The sequence below is a fragment of the Protopterus annectens genome, chromosome 11.part0 (genome assembly GCF_019279795.1).
Source record: "Protopterus annectens isolate FY-2018-M chromosome 11.part0, PAN1.0, whole genome shotgun sequence".
In the NCBI taxonomy this organism is placed as follows: domain Eukaryota; kingdom Metazoa; phylum Chordata; order Ceratodontiformes; family Protopteridae; genus Protopterus; species Protopterus annectens.
This window is the reverse complement of record NC_056745.1, coordinates 1,568,174,885-1,568,196,151: the sequence shown is the minus strand read 5'-3', so window position 1 is coordinate 1,568,196,151 and position 21,267 is coordinate 1,568,174,885. Positions and strand designations below refer to the sequence as shown.

The 21,267-nt window shown below is 43.5% G+C and overlaps 1 protein-coding gene across 1 annotated transcript in view; it reads left to right on the top strand.

The window, feature by feature from the left end:
• Positions 1-21,267, top strand: part of KLHDC10 (kelch domain containing 10) — a 1,235,840-nt gene that overhangs the window by 855,117 nt on the left and 359,456 nt on the right. The window contains exon 7 of the mRNA XM_044088850.1: positions 17,288-17,335. Within this exon, the coding sequence (XP_043944785.1) occupies positions 17,288-17,335 (48 nt within the window). The remainder of the gene's footprint in view (positions 1-17,287; positions 17,336-21,267) is intronic.

Below are 21,267 nucleotides of genomic sequence, written 5' to 3'. Positions count from 1 at the left end.
GTAAAAATTCCCCTTGAAAATACAAAAAAATTGTTTTTCAATACCAATTTGGCTAATTCTAAAATAATAAAAATATAATTTTCACTAGCCTTAGAAGTACCCCTCAGGGCCTGCTCTATCCAAACCAACCGTACCTCATGGGGTATGACAGAAAATAGGTCAACAACATCAATTGTAACAAATTTGAAATTAGCTACCTTCAAGTCAGGTGTAATAAATCTCAAAAACTCCCATGAGTCTTTTAATAAATGGGTGTCTTTGCCCCAAAGGTTTTTCATTTTCCAGTCTAAAAACTTGGATAAAGGGGAAATCTTGGATCCTTGAGATGCCACTATTGGTCTAAGGGAGGATTGGATACATCTTTATGAACCTTAGGGACCCCGAATATTGAGGGCACCCTAGGTGTTGAAGTTTCCAGATATGAATATGTGTCATGATCTATAACTCCCTGGTCAAACAAATCTTTAAGGGCCAGGCCAATTTTTTTATACGAAATATTGATTTAATTAATTGACACATGACTATATCCGGAACTATCTTGCAAAATGGAATACATTTTACAGTCATAAATGATTTTATCCATCAATATAATACCCCCTCCTTTATCTAGCTCCATAACCCGGATGTTAGGATTTTTTCTCAGAGTTTGGAGAAGTATCCATTTATTCTCTTCCAAATTGGACCCTTGCATATGAACCTTGAGTTTATTTCTAATTTTTTTCTCAATGCTGCTTTCTAAGTTTTTCAATTGAGGGTGTATAGGGGATTGAAAGTACTCTGTTTTCTAAGTCCATTGTTGGATATTACCATCGAATTATGTCCAAAAACATATTTTCCAAATGTAATTTTCTAATGAACATTTTAACATCCAAAATAGTCCAAGCTAAATTGCTACTCTGACTAGGTACAAATTTGAAGCCTTTAGTAAAAAGGCTAAAACATTCTTGTCACCTCCAAGTGGCTATAATTATAAATATGAAATCCAACTTGGGTAACTGTTTCGTACCCATCCCCTTGCTCTTTACTAATGTCTAATTCTAAGACTGTTGCCAGGCCCTGTTGTATCCCCCTCCCTCTGCTGGTATTGTCCCCTGAAAAAATGGTGGTTGTTCCCATTTAAATTCTTGTTACGAATTCTTTCAGACCTACGATGAAGGGGCTCAGGGTTGTTGTCATTGAAATCTGGACCACCTGCTTGTTCCCTTGTATCCTTATAAACTCCCCTATTGGAGGACGGGTCATTCGGATGTGTATCCCTTCCTTGATTAAATTTACTATAATGGGTACGTGGGGGTGCTGGGTATTGTATTCCATCATTATAATCTTTAATATCATGTTCAAGCTTTTTATATTTTCTTTTGATTATATTGTCACATTTCTTATCAGTTTGAACCCTAATGTCATAGTATCTATTTTCAATTTCAATACTAAACATTAAGTCCAATGTGACACGCTCATTGTACAGATCAGTGAATTCTTTGTTGGCTTATTTCCCTTTCATTGTTTCTAATTATAGCTTGAACAATTTCTAAGCCACAAACATTAAAAATATTCAGCAACTCTTTGTGGAATTCACTGCCTTCCACAACATTATTGGGATATTTGAAAATTCTTAATCCCTTAGGGTGTACCGTGTGTTTACTTAAACACTGATGCAAATACACATTATCTAAATGTAAAGTTTTGTACCTTAGCAAGGCAGTCTGTAATTTGTCCAGTGTTTCCCTGTAGGTGTCGTTGGTTTCAGACCTCATATGAGTACCCTCAGGAAGCTGAAAGGATACTTGTTGGTTAAGCCAGTCATAAAAGTCCCCTGGTGTGTACCTTTCTTGTACTAAAGATGTAGCTGGTATTCCGCCTAAACTGCTATCACTTACACGCAAAATATTTGGTGTAACCTGAAAATATGTGTTACCACTTCTGGAACTCTCAGCTGGTATACCTGAAGCCGTAACATGATTGTCCTGTCTCGGGAGTAACAGTTTGCTGGTAGGTAAGTTGTCAGTACCATTTCCAGAAGGGTTGGAAGCCTTAGTGAACAAAACTGACCATCCTTGAATTACTGGTGTTAGTAAGTCTATAAATTGAGTAAGTTGTCCCGCAGTCTTGTGGAATTCTCCCACCTCGGAACCCTTATGACCCTCGTTTCATCCGGTGGGTGTGATACTGCCTGCACAGTCCTCCATGAATCAGACTAACAGCAAAAAAGGAGTATGGCTGGTATAAAGGCAACAAAAAACAACACAAACCAGTCACCAAGTGCAGCAAACCACAGCTGAGTTCCAAACACAAACCACAAAACTGCCACGACACGTTTCCTGTGAATAATGAGCTGGGAACGAAGCTTCCAGTTAAAACCAAGTTTTAATGTAGAAAACTGCCACAACACGTTTTCACTGAATACATTAACGTTGCTAAATATCACCACACATTTTCGTAAGACTAGCACTCAAACTTCATCAGATGAAAAAATCTTCTGAGCATACACCTCCCTTTTGAAGGTTTTTGTATTGAAAGGTTGCAAAAAGGGAGGTGTATGCTCAGAAGATTTGTTTTCATCTGTTGAAGTTTGAGTGCTACTCTTACAAAAACATGTGGTGATATTTAGCAACGTTAATGTATTAACAGTGAAAACGTGTTGTGGCAGTTTTCTACATTAAAACTTGGTTTTAACTGGAAGCTTTGTTCCCAGCTCATTATTCACAGGAAATGTGTCGTGGCAATTTCTTGGTTTGTGTTTGGAACTCAGCTGTGGTTTGCTGCACTTGGTTGACTGGTTTGTGTCGTTTTTTGTTGCCTTTATACCAGCCGTACTACTTTTTTGTTGTTAGTCATGTTCATAGGGAAGATGAGCAGGTATTAGATATACTGAAGATGTATTATGATCCCATGGAAATGGAAGAGCTCCTAAACCTACTGCCACTGCTACCCCTCTTCCCATCTTAGAAGATTTATTACAAAAATTTTCTAGTGCATCTCTCAATCTTCAGTTCCAGCTACAGGAGGCTAAAAAAACCTGCTACAAGAAAATCTTGCATTTCCAAATGATAAATGAGTTTCTATTTGGTACCACAAGAAGAATCAGGACCTTATCAAATAGGTGTCCCTAACATTCTTATGTGTTGCTCACTTCTGGCCTGACATTTTCTTCTGTCAAATCACATTTGTCAGTGATCTCTACCTGCTTGGCTTTGGATGCACCACAATGTTTTGAGGTCAAGCAATTTTCAAACTGTGACCTGCACATTAGACCTCCAGGAAGACCGATTCCTCCTCCTTTGGGATCTAAAATATGTCATACAAAAACTGATCCATGCTCCTTTTTAACCTGCTGTTTCCCCGAGTCTTAAGTTTTGTACATGAAAGACTGATGTTCTTCGTGTTTCACTGTTGCAGTCATTACATTTGGGTAATCTGCTGGCAGGTTGCCCTCAGTCGGCCTGAATAACAAAGTCTTGGGTCCTGCGTCAGTTGCTGTCTCCTCTTCCATGATGTCAGGGGTATAAAACATGCAGCCAACACCATTTTAATCGGTCTTTCTTGCCACTCTGAAACCAAAGCAGAAGCAGTTCACAAGTGCCGGTCGGCCGACTCCTGAAATTTTCATTTTCGAGTTTCAGAACCAAAGTCTTCAAACTAAAGCCAAGTACCACATTGGGGAAACTTTTTCTTGCCCCTTACCAATGTCAGTAAAAGTTAATAATTGTATTACTTGTGGGAAGCAAATACCTCATAAGGATTTTCATTTGTACTGTATTCCTTGCCTAGACCCTGATCACAACGTGCCTTGCTGTCGGTTTTGTGCTAAATTTAACCAACGCAATATTAAGTGTCGGTATATTTTCGCTTCTAAATACTTAGGTTCAAGATTTAACTATCCTGAAATGTTGTCTGTTAGCAATCCGACTATCGGAGTTCACAAAAAAAATGCAAGGAAAAAGAGACAGACCATCGAGGTCCAAAACCGATGGCGAAGCTTCTCGTATGCCAGTCGCCGGTTCGCCAGTACTCAGGTGCTTTCGCAGCCCCTGATACCCGCTACTTTTGAGTCGCAGGCCTCTTCCGAGACCCATTGGGAGTCAGGTTTACCACAAGATTTTGCAAGTATTGAACCCGCGGATGTCTCTCCCTTGGATGGGTCCGGAGCTGCTGAGCAGGCACCAGCTTCTGAGGGTGTTTTCAGGCCTCAACATTTGTATATTAAACCGACACCATCATCAAAAATAAGGCCAAACCCTACTTCTATGTCTAAATAACCAATGCATGAGCCATGTGCTCAGGCCCCTATGCCTAAAAAACAAATGATCAAAGTGGCTGAGGATTTAATTACCTTGATCAGGGGATCCCAACCCCCCACCCCCCTGCTAAGAGGCCTAGGCAAGGCACTGATTATGAATATTCAGATCAGGTTTCCATTTCTTCTGATTCCTCTTCTGATCAGTAATTTTCTATCCCACCTTATGAGGACTCTGATGCAGAGGAATACATCCCTTCTGCTTCTCCTCCTGAGGATTACTCTCTTGGAGAGACTTTGCATACTTTGAGAACATTTTCATTGAGAGAGTCAGGACTTCTCAGAATCCAAAAAGCGGCTTAGGGATTTTCTTCTTCTTCCTCAGAATAGGCCTTTGGCTATACCTCCTGTATTAGACATTGTTGATGATTTTTTCTCAGAGTCAAGCATGGCTCCTGATTCCCTGTCTCCAGCTCCTAGTAAGCCAGACAGATATTACAGGGTTCCTGACTCCCACAAATTTCTTTACAAAAATCCTGCTGCTGACCCTGAAACTATTTCTCAGGGTCCCAAGGGTGTTAAGGCTTCTACAGCCAAAAATCCTACCCCTTCAGATAGAGACTCCAGGGTGCTGGATAGATGGGGTAAAAAGGTTTATACGTCTGCAACCTTGGCAGTCAGGGCTTTAAACCGCCAGTTTCATATGCTTAAATATCAACAGCATGTTTTGGGCTTACTGAAACAGAAAATTATGTTGATTTCTGATTGTGTGGAAAATAGAGTTACAGGATTTATTGCATTCAGCAGAACAGGTTGGAAAGCATACTTTGCAATGTAGTTTTGATTTCTTGGAGGCCTCTTGCAGAGCCCGCCGTAACTGGATCTGTGATGAGAAGGCATGCTTGGCTCAAGGAGCAAAATCTGCATGATCATGTTAAAGCTAAATTGTTGGATGCTCCTTTACAGCAGGACAGTCTGTTTGGAAGTAAGGCAGAAGAGGTTTTAAAAAAGATGGAAGACAAAGCTAAATCTATGCAAACTGTAAAAGATTTCTTGCAGCTGCAGCCACCCAGGTTCCGTAGACACTGGCCTACTAAGAATTGGTCCTTTCCAGTGTCCAACAGAGCTGATCAGGCCAAACCCAAAGGCTCCAGGTTTCAGTCACAAGGATTTTACTGGTCAAAACAATGGGGTACCTCCACCTCCAAATCAGGAGGTAGCAAAGCACCACCCTACAGTAAACAGTCTCAATGACTTTCCTCTGCCAGCTCCAAGCACTTATCTTTTGGCAGCCCCTTTGGGGGGAAGACTAGCACTTCATGCTCAAAATTGGCATCCAATTATCCAGGACAAGTGGGGTCTTAAATATAGTATCCCAGGGTACAGATTTCAATTCCACATGTTGCCAATTCCAAACGGATGGCCAGATCTGCTACTAAATCAGTGGGCAGATGCCCAGAAACAAGTCATGTCCCTCGTGGATATGGGGGCTATTCAACCAGTACCAGAAAAGGAAGAGGGACAAGGGTTTTGTTCAAGACTTTTCCTGGTACCCAGAAAAGACAAATCATGGCGTCTAATTCTGGACTTATCCATTCTAAATACTTTCCTGGGCATTCCAAAATTCAAAATGCTGACTTTACAACAGCTACTGCCTATGCTAGGCAAGAATGCCTGGTTGGTAACTCTAGACTTAAGAGGCATATCTGCATATCCCAATCAGGGAATCTTGCAGACGATACCTCCGCTTCAAAGCAGGCTATTTGCATTACCAGTTCTCTGCACTGCCCTTTGGCTTATCTGCTGCGCCCAGGGTCTTCACAAAGTGCCTGGCACCAGGAATTGCATTTTGCAGACAAAGAAACATTCAAATGTATCCATATCTGGACGATTGTCTCATTCAGGCAGAGGACAAGGACACACTTCTTCAACATCTGGCATTTGTAAAACGGCTTCTAGCATGCCTAGGATACACCATAAGCGAAAAGATGTCACAACTGGTACCCTCTCAAATAATTACATTTCTGGGTGCAAGCTTGACTACAACTGCCGAGATGGCTTACCTCATGCCAGACAAACAAATTCAATTGACAACATACTTCAAACAAGTGGCAACCAAAACCCAGCTATCTGCAAGACAAATTCTGCAGGCTTTGGGATTCATGGCATCCTGCATTCTACTAATTCCATATGCAAGATTCCATATGAGGAAACTTCAATGATACCTAAAAAGCTTATGGAGTCAACATTATCACAGCCTGGAAACAATGATTCCTCTCATTCCCTGCCTGCAACAGGAGTTCCTTTGGTGGGCAGAGGCATGTCGCCAGAACAAGGGACTGTCATTCATTCTACCCCCTGCCACCCAAACCCTAACTACAGACACATCAGACTATGCTTGGGAGGCCCATCTGGCAGGGAAATGCATTCAGGGCTAATGGAGCCCAAATCAAATGCATCTACATATCAACCAGAAAGAAATGCTAGCTGTACAGAATGCTCTGACAACCTTCAAGGGCTTCCTTCATCCAGGGCAACTACTGATAAAGACGGACAACACCACAGTTATGTTGTACATAAACAAGCAGGGGGGTACCCACTCCTACCCCCTTTGCAGACTAGCCATGGCCTTGTGGAACACAGCCTTGACTTACCAAATACATCTTCAAGCTCAGTTCCTGCCAGGAAAGGAAAATACTCTGGCAGACGGCCTAAGCAGAAATCATATGGACCCACATGAATGGAAACTGGATATGCAAATCTTCAGCATGTTGACACGAAAATGGGGGAGCCCAGACATAGATCTATTTGCCTCCCCCCAAAACTATCAGTTGGACAAATTCTGCACAAGAACTCCTCACAAAAAAGCATGGAAAGTGGATGCTCTAACCTTTAGATGGAAAAACCTATCAGTCTATGCCTTTCGCCCTCTGCCTCTACTCTCCAAGGTATTACTAAAAGTCAGACAAGAAAAAACAAAAATGATTCTGATTGCTCTGCACTGGCCTCACCAACACTGATGCCCGCTTCTAAGGAATATGTCACACCTTCCACTGTGGTAATTGCCTCAAACACCTCATCTGTTGTCTCAGCAGAACTATCAAATTCTGCGCACACTGCTCAAAACTCTGAATCTTGCAGCATGGCTAATCAACTAATTTCACCAATCACATCTCTCTTTAAACCTGTGATGGATGTCATTTAGGAGGCTAGAAGGCCTAGTACTAGAAAATCTTATGCTGATAAATGGAAGAGATTCTGTGCTTGGAACCAAGCACAAGTAAGAGAGACAGCAAAGCCTGATATTCCTCAGATTTTGAAATACTTAACTGAGATGCTTCACAAGGGCCTATCTTTTTCTTCAATAAATATCCATGCCTCTGCCATCTCGGCTCATTATAACACAGAGCCTTCTCTCTTTTCTCATCCCTTGCTAAAGCAGTACCTCAGAAGGGCCAAAAATGTAAGGCCTCCCAGGAGAGCACCGACTCCTGCGTGGGACCTCAGTTTTGTGCTGGAAAAACTCACCCTACCTCCTTTTGAACCAGCTGCTACTGCGGATATAAAATTTCTTTCTTTGAAGACAGCTTTTTTTTATAGCAGTCACTTCAGCTAGAAGGGTTTCAGAACTACAGGCTCTCACGGCAGTGGAGCCTTTCATTATCTTTTACCCGGACAGGGTGGCCCTCAGGACCAACCCTTCTTTTATGCCTAAGTTGGTATCCAGTGTGGCTCTTAACCAGGCCATTCACCTACCAACTTTTTTCCCAAATCCCCAGAACAAGGGGAAATGGATTCTGCATTCATTGGATGTACACAGACAACTAAGATTCTACTTAAAAAGGACAAAATCTCTAAGAAAGTCTGAGCAACTACTGGTGGCATTTGCTGCAGGAACAGAGGGGAAGGCTATATCAAAGCAGACAATTTGAAAATGGATAAGCCATTGTATTCGTTTCTGCTACTTGCACTATGGTAAACCTGTGCCCAAGGGGATCAGATCCCATTCCACTGGGGCTGCTTTTACTTCTGCAGCCTTTCTCAGAGGGGTTCCTACCAGAGACATTCTAGAAGCTGCTACTTGGAGCTCAGTTCATACGTTCACAAAACATTACCATTTACCTCTCTTTTCTAAATATAGGGCAGGCTTTGCCACTGCAGTTCTGCAGGGCCTTATAGCTGCTCCTAATGCTGTTTAATTCCATCCTCCCATCCATAGCTTTGGGATTCTACCCAAATGTAATAACTGCAACCGTGAAACACGAAGAACATAGTACAGTTGTGTACACTTACCGTAAATGTAGATGTTAGAGTGTATTCACTGTTGCAGTCCGGGTTACCCACCCGCCAGCCCCCTTTCTTCTCTATTATACCTCTTCTTTCCTTCACTATGCTCAAAAGCCTTTGTGGTATATTTGCTTTTAGTTGAAGGCAAATTTTGTGTGTTCTAAAATACATGCGCATATATATAATTTTTTTTTTGTTTTTGTTTTTTTTTTGTTTTTTTTTTGCTCCCCCGACATCTGGGTCAAGAAAAACTGATTAAAATGGCATCGGCTGCATGTTTTATATCCCTGACGACCTGACGTCATGGAAGAGGAGACAGCAACCGATGCAGGACCCAAGACTTTGTTATTCAGGCCGACTGAGGGCAACCTGCCAACAGATTACCCAAATGTAATGACTGCAACAGTGAATACACTCGAACATCTACATTTATGGTAAGTGTACACAACTGTACTTTCTGATTGTAGCTTTGACTTTAGTAAAAAAAGGTACAGAGCTGCAGGCTTTAATGCCATCTCCACCTTTTATCATTTTCCACAAGAACTGGGTAACTGTTATAGTTGACCCTTCTTTTATGCCTAAGGTAATCAGTGAGATCTCCTTAAATCATTCTACTTGCCTTTTTCCATCTCTTCAGAAAAAAAAGAAAGACTCTTGCACTCTTCAGGCATTCGTAGGTAACTTAGATTTTACCTTGAAAAAACATGGATCTTGGGAAATCTGGTCAGCTCTTCATTTCTTTTCAAAGCAAGACTAGACAGTGTCTAAGCAAAGTCTCTAACTGGATTTGTAAGGGTATTTGTTTTTGTTCTTTTCATGGAAAACAACTCCCCACTTTGGTTTAACATTGTTCCACTAGAGCAGCTGGCTCATCTGATGCCTTCTTCAAAAGTCTAGATTTCGATCTATTCTAAAAGCAGCTACATGGTTTTCTATTCACACTTTTACCTAGCAATACAAGATTGATGCTTTCTCCAGGGCAAAAGCAGGCTTTGCTAGGTCTGTCCTTCAAGGAATTTTAGGCCCTAGCACTACTCTTCTACCCTCCTCCCTTTCTATTTAGACAAACTTTGGAATCTTCTGGCTGCTAGTAATACTGCAACAATGATCCAGGCAGGGCCATAGTACAGCTGTATAAGAGCGTACCATACGTAGATGTCCAACTGATCACTTTTTGCAGTACTACATATACCCCTTTCTTCCCTCTGTGATTTTATCTTTCTGTTCTTGGCCAAGAAGGGCAGCGTCTTACCCCTCTCCTCGTGACATTTACATTTATAAATATTTGCCTGTGTTTCAGTACCTTGGTTTGGAGCAAGAAAGTCCTTGGGTAATTCACATCCTTACTTCCCTTATGTACCCCCCTAGCACCACCTGGCTAGAGTCATATATCGAAAGTATGGCACAAGAGGACGGCACCAGGCTTTAAAATGCTGGTCATATGTAAGGCTGTCCCTGGCAATAAGTCCCAACTGTTAGTAATACTGCAACAACTGTCATTCAGGCATCTAATGTTATGGTAACTTCTTGCATAACTATACATCTGAAGTTGTTACTCTTCTTCCTAGTCATCACTGATGGCTTAGAGCCCTCGGAACCGAGTCGGCCTTATACCAAGCTTGCGTGCACCAAAAACTCTCGAGCTAAGCCGCTACCCACAGTGCCCTTCACTCAGTTACCTCAGATCTCATTTGCCGAACAGCCATATAGCAGCGTTTCACTGAGCTCTCCAGCTAAGTGCTTTTTTCTGATATATTTACAAGTTTTTTAAAAAATTTTCCCTCTTTATAATCTGTTCTTGATATCTGTATCGTTTCAGCTTTACCCACAGGTATTTCTTTCTTACCATTGTTAGTATTTTCCTTGTATTTTCTAACGTTCTACCCTTGTGTTATCTTGTTACTATTGTTGGTATTTCCTTTCTGTCTTCATTTCCTCTCTTTCCTCACTCTCTCCCTTTTGCGTGAGTGTGTGTTCTGGGATGTCTGAAATGAAGAGAACTACGGGGTTTAAACACTGCTCTTCTTGCAGTGGTAAATTATTGAATAGTGCCCTCCATGAAGTGTGTGTGTACTGTTTGGGGGTTCCGCATTTGTCGGCGAAACCCCCATGTGACATCTGTGCTAGTTTCAGTCAGCGCACGCTGAATGAACATCGTAACAAACTGATTTTAAAGGGCTTACTTGCTTCGCCTTTTTCAGAGGCTATTTCTGTGATGGAAGGCTCACCCCCTCCTTCTATGGACAAGAAACGTCCTCGTTCGGACCCCTCTTCACTGGCCGGCGACAGAGGTAAAAGTCCTCATCTGAACACCGTTCTGCCTCCTCGGTGCCAACTACTACATCTGCTCTGAGCTCGGCTCCAGCGAAGCTTACCGAGGTCGCCTTGTCGGTGCCTACCCCGGCACCGACGACACCATCTATTGCCTCGGTACCGACTAGCTTATCGGTTTCTCTCTCAGCACCTTCACTCATTTCTGCTCCAATATCAGTTCTGACAACTACCTTGGAACTGTTTTTGTCATCCACCCCTATTGTAACTTCGGCTCCGAGCCCGTTCACGGCTCCAGCCCTGCCGTTGTTGCCAGTTTCAAAATTGGAATCGGCGGTGCCGTTCTGTTATACACCACGGACCAGATACTCGTCTACTGTGGACCCGTTTGCCGTACAAGCCTTCAGCCCCTATTTGGACTTACCTGATAACCCCTCAGGGGCATCGGTGAGATCCACCAGGAGCCTTTCCGAATTGGATATGGTGTGCTTTTTTGACCAGCTGCTGACTGCCGGGGGGAATTTCAGATCTGCCTGGACCCTTTCCCACTCCAGGCTTTGGGTCTATTTCTCCAGCATCCCCTACTTACTCTCCTCCCTTGGATCCCTCTGTTCCAAGGCTCATTTATCCAACTTTTACTAGAGGACTCCTTCCTCTGCGCCAACGACGACACTGTCTGAGGCCCTGAGACCCCTTTGGCTGTCAGTTCTATCGGACCCCACCCTTCCTCAATGTCATGCTTGGGGGGGGTAGAACCTCCGGTTCCGGTCTCGGTTCTGTTTTGTTGGTCCTGACTTCAGATCCGAGGGTGACTACCGCTCCGAGTCTGCTTGAGGCTCCATCCCTGGGGGAGGACCGTCTGGGGCAGGGTGTGACCCCAGTTCTGATTTTTGTCTATTTTGGTTCCGGGCTCCAACTCCACTTCGGGCAGGCCTACCTTCTGGGTGATTGAGAGGGTGCTTGCTGCTAGCAGTCCTCCATTGGTTATTCCCCCAGTTCCTTCTGAGCCGCAACTGTCAAAGGCCACCCCCTCAGGACTCCGAGAGCACAAGGCCCTGGAAACCCCTGACCAGGGCATTTCCCTTTGAGTCTTCTTCGGATGCTCCCACCGAAGAACCCCCTCGGAAACGGGTGTGTAACAGGAAACACATTGACTTCCCAGAGGAGTCCCTCATGGAAGATGGACTACGATGATGGGTAAGGGTTCCCCACGGTCACCCCCTGACAGTCTTCTTCGGAGACATCTTGGAAATCTTGAAACTGAGGGGTGACTGGAAATCCTCCAACCCTTCCTCTGAGGAATCTGTATTCCTGCAGGCCTTTCGCTCTTGGCCCTCTACTTCATGGGTGACCCCCCCCCCCATGAGTTGGTTAAACTCATCATGCAACGGGCTTGGAAGAACCCGAACTCCGCTGAGTCCATCCCCAGGAGATCAGACAAAGTACTCTTCCCTCCAGAGGATCAACTCCATTGGTCTAGAGGTTTGCAAGTGGATGCTATGGTGGTGGTGGCGGCGGCAGCCACGAAAAGGACCTCACAGAAGAGAGTCCTGCTGTTCACCCACCCAACAGAGTCCCGGGTAGTGGACAGGTTAGGGAGGGTAGCCTTTGCATCAGCGACCTTCACAGTTAGGTCTCCGAACTTTCTGGCACATTTTACGAGGCTCCAGAGAGATCTGATCTCCGGAACCCTCACGGGCCAAGTATCGGATGGAGGACGAGATAAAGTTGCTTCCCAACTTGCCACCCCAGAATCCATATTTAATTCATCCATGAGGTTGCTGTCACACACAACAGAAGGAGCAGCTAGAGCTGCAGGTGCAGGCATAGTTATGAGACGCCACGCCTGGATGCACATTTGCGACCTTGCAGGCTCCTTCATGTCTTCCTTTCTAAATGCCCCTATTGAGCCATCTGCTCTGTTCGGTGCTAAGGTCAAGGATACATTAGCCAAGTGTGAGCAAGACGGGAAGACCTTGTCTGCCGTTGGCCTACGCTTTTTCAAACCTCAGTGTTCCTTCTCCAGGAATCAGGGGAGCGGAAAGATGTGGCACAAAATGTTTTAAGGTCCTTTCCAAGATGCACATGGTGAGGACACCTCTAGATGCAGAGGGGGTTCCAATAATGGAAGACGTCCCTTTCAGGGCAGAGGGGGTCCCCGGAACCAGGGCTCCAGAGATTCCTTCTCGGGTAGACCATATCAGCGCTCCTGAGGTGGTGCCCGATTGCTTTCCTCTGGAAGCAGTTGGGGCACGTTTTTCTCTGCACCAGGCTGCCTGTCTCTCCATTACGAATGATCAGTGGGTGCAGAGAATCATTACCGGAGGCTACCATAGTCCCCTAATAACTTATCCAAGACCTCTCTAATCCCTTGCCGATGTTCCACCCAGTCAAAAGGAGGAGGCAGCTTCCAAAATACGAAAGCTATGTCAAAAACGAGCCATCCAACAGGTCCGCCCAGATCAGTGAGGATCAGGGTTCTACTCAAGATTCTTTTTGGTGCCAAAGAAAACAGGGGACTGGAGGCCCATTCTGGATCTCTGCCAACTAAACAAAAATCAGTAGTTCAGACCATGTTCTGCATGGTCTCGATTCAATCCATCCTCCCCTTTCTGCAGGAGGGTGTGTGGATGTGCTCATTAGATCTCCGGGATACGTATTACCATATCAAGATGGACAAGCGCTCCAGGAGCCTCCTTCGCTTCCTGTTGGGAGCCAATCACTACCAATTCAGAGCCCTGCTTTGCCGTCTCTCGACGGCCCCCCAGAGTGTTCACAAAATGCTTTGCAGTGGTAACAGCTCATCTGAGACTTCAGGGATTCCTGGTGTTTCCATACCTAGACGTTTGGCTCCTCTCTGCCCCCACCAAGTGTCTTCTGGTCGGGGCCCTTAACTACACACTGGCTCTAGCGGAGTAATTAGGCATCACCATACATTGGGAGAAATCAAACCTTCAACCATCACAACCACTCGAATTCATAGGGGCAATATTCAACACCCAGATCTCACTTCCTCTCCACAGGCTTCAGAGACTAAGGGCACAAGTTCAGTTGATAATCTTGTCGAAGCAAGGTGTCTGCAAGGGAAGTCCTTCAAGCCTTGGGATCTATGGCTGCAGCCTTCCCCATAGTTCCCTTAGCCAAACTACACATGCGATTACCACAATGGCTCCTTCAGGCCCAGTGGATACCCAATCTTCACCCCCTGAGCTCACAGATTCTCATCACCAACATTTGCAAACAAGATCTCCTCTGGTGAATGAGTAAAGACGAAAATCTTTGTCGCCCCTTCCAGGTTCCACAGCCCAGCGCCACAGTGACCACGGATGCTTCCCTGATGGGGAGGGGGCAACTTCCAGGGAAAGTCAGTCCAAGGCACGTGGTCCGATGTAGAGGTCAATTTACATATCAATGTCCTGGAGTTAAGAGTGGTGCTATTGGCGTTGCAAGCTTTAAATCTGCTTCTTCCATCCGGAACGATTGCTGTCCAGTCGGACATGTCCGTGGTCTGGTAAATAAACAGGGAGGGACCAAATCTTACCCCCTATGTTGCAAAGCCATGAGAATCTGGCAGTGGGCGATAGCTTCCAACCACTTTCTGATCGTAACACATATCCCGGGGAGCTCCATCATGATTGCGGACAGGCTGAGCAGATGCATTCTTCATCCTCACGAGTGGTCTCTCAACCTAAGTGTGGCGGTGGAAATTTTCAGCCGTTGGGGCCAGCCATGCTGGGACCTTTTCGCCTCCCCTTCAAACACAGAATGTCCTGGGTTCTGCAGTCTCTCTCTCTGCCCCCGTTTGAGCTGGCTGCGACATGTGATCTAAAATTCCTGTCATGGAAATCCTTATTCTTGGTGGCTATAACTTCAGCCAGAAGAATTTCTGAATTGCAAGCTTTGTGTATCAAGAGCCCTTATCTGATCTTTCATAAGGACAAAGTATCACTTCATACTAACCCATCTTTTCTTCCCAAAGTGGTTTCTGACTTTTCGATTAACCAGTCCATTGAGCTCCCTGTGTTTTTCCCAAATTACTCTAACAAGGAAGGGTACTGCCTTCATTCCTTGGATGTTCATAGACAATTATGTTTCTGTCTGGACAGAACTAAATCCTTTCGCAAGTTGGACCAGATTTTCATTTCCTTTGCGGGTCCTAGAATGGGAGGTGCAGTATCGAAAGTTACTTTGTCTAAATGACTCTGGGATTGTATTGCCTTCACATATTCACTTATGGATGGATCTAAGCCTGGCCAAATCAAAACTCGCTCAACTAGGGCTATTGCAGCATCAGTTGCCTTCCACTCTAGGGTCTCCATGGATGACATTTGTGCAGCTGTCATTTGGGCTAAGCCCCATACCTTTATCAAGCATTACAAATTTGGATCTGATCTCCAGGGGGAAGAGCGGCCTTTGGTTCATTGGTTCTCAGGAATGTTCTTCCATAAGGGCCACCCAGGTTCTCCAAGTAGCTGGGGACTCTGTCCCATCATTGAGGAATAGGAAGAAGATTAACAACTTCAGATAAATGAGTTGTGTCTTACCATAACGTTCCATCTGAGTTGTTGATCTTCTTCCAGTCATCACACCCTCCCACGAACCCCCTCCAAAGGTTCCTGGCGGATCTTCTGGGTCTTTGTGGTGTCTTTGGGTTTCTGCGCAGAGATGGCCTCTGACTTATTTCTTTTTCTATATGTTGCATACAAACTCGATCTGAGGTAACTGAGTGAGGGGCATTGTGGGTAACAGATTAGCTCAAGAGTTTTTGGTGCACTGAAGCGTGGTATAAGTCTGTCTCGGTTCCGAGGGCTTGGAAACGAACCCATCAGTGATGACTGGAAGATGATCAACAACTCGGATGGAACATTATGGTAAGAGACAACTTTTTTTTCCAGCTTGTATGGGAGGTTGAATCTGCTTTCAAGGTGTGTGCCAAGCCTCATCTCTCAGATGTAAAAGAAAATTTTAGTTTATTGGTTATCCACTCATTCTTTATTAATTTGTATAACCTAGGTATTAGTGGAAAGGATGTGTGCAAATAATTCTGTGGCTAAGTTAGCTTTGGTGAAATTTAATGACTGTATATGTATAGTCAAAAAGTGTTGAGAATTGCTTTCAGTTCATTTTGTTGAACTCTGATCTGGCTCTGAAAGAGATTAATTTTAGTTTAATTTTTCAGTAATAGAACTCTAGGGGAAAGTTAATTGGACAGTGGTCCCTGAAAAATGATAAGGGGATGATGACAGAGATTAGTGAGGAATGGTCAGTAATTACTAATCCAAGAATGTAACGCACATTTTAGCTCCAAGATCACTGTAGCTCAGAAAAGAATGGAATACTTCAAGTTCCACAGTTTCTGACTTTATATGTACTTCCCCCCAGTTCACAGTTGTAGCACCACTGTTCTGTGGCCGACACTTAGTCTTCCAAATTTCAACAGAAAACCCCTGGTCAGACCACACCTTAAGTACCATGTGGAAGAGGCCATGTAAGGAAAGGAGTATCAGCATGCTAGAAGAAATGCATAAAAAAGCCTCCAGAAGGACCCATGGGATGGAAGAAGGGATATGATCAGAGATCAGAGGAGCTGGAGCTTCTCTTGCTTAAGATGATCAGGGTCAAAAGGATGTGATGGTGCATAAGATCAAGTTAGAGAGATGTGAATGGGTCATCCTGAAGAGGGGGGGACAGAGGTAGAAGGAAGGAGGACAGTCAGCAGATTGTACTGGCTTGGCTAACCTCTCCCAGGATCTTTAGTAGTATTTCCTCACAGAGAGCGTTGTTTAACTCACAAAATGGACTGTCAGAATGGGTGCTGTAGAGTGACTCCAAGACATTCAGAAGTGCAGGGGTGAGTGGAAAAAGTCATGCTGCCAGTTTTTAAATTAGACCTTAACCCAACAACTTGGCAGTTGATTTAAGCACTGGCATCACCACATGAGCCTACTGTGTGCCCTTCCCCTGCATGTGAATGCTTCCTCCCACATGCTGATGAGGGCTACTGTCATCAACTTAATAATCCAAGCTCACATTCTGGTTACAGATGTTTTACCTGCAAACTTCATTTTGCATGTAATGATGCAGCCTCCATCAGTCCCTCCCCCAGGGTAGGCATTTGCCCGTGTCTGCTACACCCCACTGCCTAGCTCTTCCAGCACTCAAGCGTCTAATAAAGCTTGGTTCAACTAGAACTTAGTCAGGGAGTTATCCTTGTATACTGCCAATCCATTCTACACCGATATCAATATTTGAAATAGATGCACATTATTATTTTTTTAGTAGTGTGGAAGGATAATTATGGATGAACAGAAGATTTAAACTTCAGTATCTAAATTTAAAAAAATACATTTGAAAGTTACAGTCTAAAGTTGGATGGTCTCTAGAGTAGAATGGGCTTAACATGTTATGAATGTAAAAGTGACCATGTAAAAATTTGACAGCCTATTGAATGGAATGGGATCAACATGTTCTGTGCCTTCTTGATTTTTTTTGTAGGCTACCCAGGTGCAAGACGATGCCACAGCTGTGTACAGATAAAAAATGGTAAGTAATTTATGTATCTTCTGAGCTGTAGTGTATGACTCGGTGCTCTTAAAGGAAATGTCTGCCATCAAGTTATTTCTGCAACCCCTGATTGGGAAAATTACTTTTAATAAGCATACCGTTCGGCCCATTTTATTCAGTTTGTAATTATAAAAGTGTGAAAATGTTAAACGTTACTTGTGATTTACTATAGAGATTATTTTTACTAACCTTTATGTATCCCCTGTTAGTCATGCATTATAGTGGAACAAAAATGCTTAAGGGAGTAGCTTGAGAGTAGGTTGTGGTTCAGGAAGGAGTGAACCTTAGCCTCTATCCGGACTTTCTGAAGTTTTCATAATATATCCCTTCATATCTTCAAAATAAGTCATCTTTAGTCAGTATTCATTTAAAGAAGCTTTATTTGGGTCAATAAAAACTTATAGTAGTAATGGCAAAGGCACTGCACTGGACTTTCATCCTAATTTCAACATAGGGCTGTAGGAGGAACAGTTGTTGTGACTAGGTTTTATATTAGCCTTTTAATTAGCTGTAATTGAAACTTTCTGATTGTGCTTCCTTGCTGATAATTTTGATTTATTTTGTTTGGAAGAAGTAACAGAGCTTCTGTTGTACATTGAGCGTACATGTCACAGTTTATTTCTTGAAATAATTTGCAAAAGAAATCTGCGTGGCTTTGTATGGGTACTTAAACAGGTGCCCTGTAGCATTAATGTATTTCAATTACTGAAGGTGTAGAAAGCAAAGATTTTTTTAATCTTTGTATAAGAAGAAATTGAAAATGTAAGCCTATTCATTTGTTTTCAACGTGCACACCTCAGTACTTCCATGTAATTGCATAAGCATGACAGTCAGTTGTATGATATAATTCAAGGGCAACGAGCAGAATACAACAGTTCAGTGATTTGAGTGCATGATTTGGAAACCTCAAGCACGCATTATAAAAGTAATAATTCTAATATTTCTGTTGAGTTTTATTAGAATATAGTTAACTGAGTATGCTGATAGCTATCAACATGTTGTAACCAAGGCCGCAGGAAGGAAAACACAAGTTTTGGCACTTTAAGAACAAGGAAGAAACTGGAAAATCATTGGAACTTTGAGTAAGGAAGTTCCATTTAATAGTTAAAGCTTTCTTTCGTGTACTTACCAATTTTGTTAATTAAATGATCTGATGATATCTTTTTCATTCTTCCCCAAACAAATTGGTTACTATCTGATCTAACTTGGCCACATACTTCAGACTTTGGATCCATCTCTCAAGCTCCTTCCTCTGCCCATAATGTCCTAGTCCATTCTCAAAACCTCAGATCTCATTTGCCACCGTCGTGCTCAGATGGGGGGTCCTTCTCTTGAGCGCTTTGTCAAGTTTTCTAGTGCTTTTTCATAAGTAAAAGTTAACTTTTTTATCTTAAATTCCAGCCTTCTTTAACTCCTGTTTCTTTTTCCAGTTTAGATATTTTCATATAGTATATTCTTATTAGAATAATTAGTCATTTTTCTTTTCTATACCATTTCTGCCCTTTCTACCCTCTGTTACAGGGTAATTTTTAATTACTGTTGCTGTTAATTTCCTTTTCCTAAAATATTTCTTTCAAAAAAAAAAAAATAAGTCTTTTATATTTTTTTCCTCTCATCCTTTTTTTTCAAATTTCATGGCTGACCAGCCAAACAGGCTTAAAAATGCACTTCTTGAGAGTACAAAATCCCTAACTCAGATGCCCACAAGGAGTGTGTCTTGGAACAGCTCATCTAAACACCAACTACTCTATATTTGCTGCTTTTAATACTGTGGTGTTAACTAGAACGCGGTGGTGCAGCGATAGCGTTGTCGCCTCACAGCAAGAGTTTCTCCAGTTCATTTCTCTGCTGGAGCGCCTTCTGTGTGGAGTCTGCATGTCCTCCCCATGGTCGAGTGGCTGGTGTTCGAAAGACATGTGTGAATGGGTGTGCCTTCGTTGAAGGTTGGGCATCGAGCTGGCACCTCGGCACTGTAAAAATCTACTGCCATTCATTAGCGGACTGCAGTTCTGCTGTTGCGACCCCTAACCAGGAAAAGCCGAAAGAAGAATACTGTGGTGTTAACTGATAGATGCAGCAAACTTATACTGAAGGGTCTACTTCTTCCTTCAACTGCATCTTCTTCAGGGGCTCAAACCCTCATTAAAATGTCTAAAACTCCTTTGGAGCATAGAAAGCACTCTCTGCTGAAGTCCTTTGGAACCACATCCAAAAGTTTCAAAAATATATCTGCCGTCCTTGGACCTGAAGTTATGCACTCCAGATTCAAAATCTTCAGATCCGATCACTATTTCAGCAAGTCCCACAGATCAGATCCAAAACCTAGTGTGTCATGTATTCCAAGAGCTTGTGCCACAGAGTTCATTTTGGATGCGGTCTCCCTTAAGCTCCATTTCCCCCTTCATGCAGACTCCTAAAAAGCACTTCAGGCCACAGTCTACCACATCCTCCAGAAGTCTTTCTGAAGCTATTGTGGATAGGATGATAAAGTTCTTCAGAGCTCAGATCCAGATGTGAGTTTCGGCTCCGTCCGCTCTTGGATCCATGAGTCTTCCAGCCGGGTTTATGTTAAATGTTCGACATTACATGGTCGAGACCAAATGTTTGACATTTGGATGTTTGAACATAAAAAAAAAAAAAAGAAAGAAAGAAAACACAGAAAAAAAACACTTTAATGGTGTAGGCAGGGGGGCAAGCCTCCCTGCACCCCCCCCCCACATCCCCCCTACTTAAATATACCAACTCCGAGACTGCACTTCATTGCAGAAAAGGGAAATTCTCCCTATCTGCACCATATGGTGCTGTTGAAAGTCTATCTTCGAGCACTCAAAATTTTGAACGCTTGGTCTCGACCATGTAACGTTCGAAATTTTGAGCGTTCGAAGATTTGACAGGTACCCTTCCACCCACTACTCAACAGTATTATCTCCTCCTCTGATCCATCCTTCACTTTTGGAGCCTTGGAATCTGATAGCTCAGAGAGTTCCGGAGTTGGATCTGAAGAGAATTACTTCAACTCTGACAGCATTCCTGACAAGTTTCACTTTCTTTGGATCAAAATGAGTCTCGGAGCTGAAGCATTGGCTTCTGATCAGTTGGGCTGGGATCTGCTCCGACGTTATCTGATCCATTCTTGCCCCTTGAAGCCTCAGCACGCTGTACAGGTTGGGTCCGGTTCTCTCCTCCAGGCACAGATCTGGTCGGAGTCATGATCAACCCATACTGGAAGCCTCTGTTCCAGTACGGATGGTCACAGCTTCTCTTGCTCTATCTGCCTTCAAGGTTGTGGAAAGGACATTTTCTCTTTCTAGAGATCAGGTTTCTCATCCTTTGGCTGTATCTTCTATTCTTTCTTCAGCTCTGAGTCCACCAGGCCTGTGGACAGCCAGATGTTCATCGTGTTTCACTGTTGCAGTCATTACATTTGGGTTATCCTGCTGGTAGGCTACCCGCAGTCGGCCTGAATTCCAAAGTCTTGGTCCGGCATCGGTTGCTGTCGCCTCTTACCTGACGTCAGTGCGCCAGGGGTATAAAAGATGCAGCAGACGCCATTTTCTTCCATCTTTCTTGCCGCGCGGTGCCCAAAGCAAAAGCAGTTCGCAAGTGCCGGTCGGCCGACTCCTGAGATTTTCATAATCTAATTTCAGATCCGAAGTCTTCATTAAAGCTAAGTACCCCATTGGGGAAACTTTTTTCTTGCTTCAGACTGATGTCAGAAAAAGTTAACAATTGTATTTCTTGTGGGAAGCAAATACCTCATAAGGATTTTCATTCTTACTGTATTCCTTGCCTAGGCCCTGACCACGACGTTGCTAGCTGTCAGTTTTGTGCTAGATTTAACCAACGCACTATAAAGCGTCGGTACAATTTTGCCTTTCATTACTTTGGCCGTGATTTAATTATATAATGCC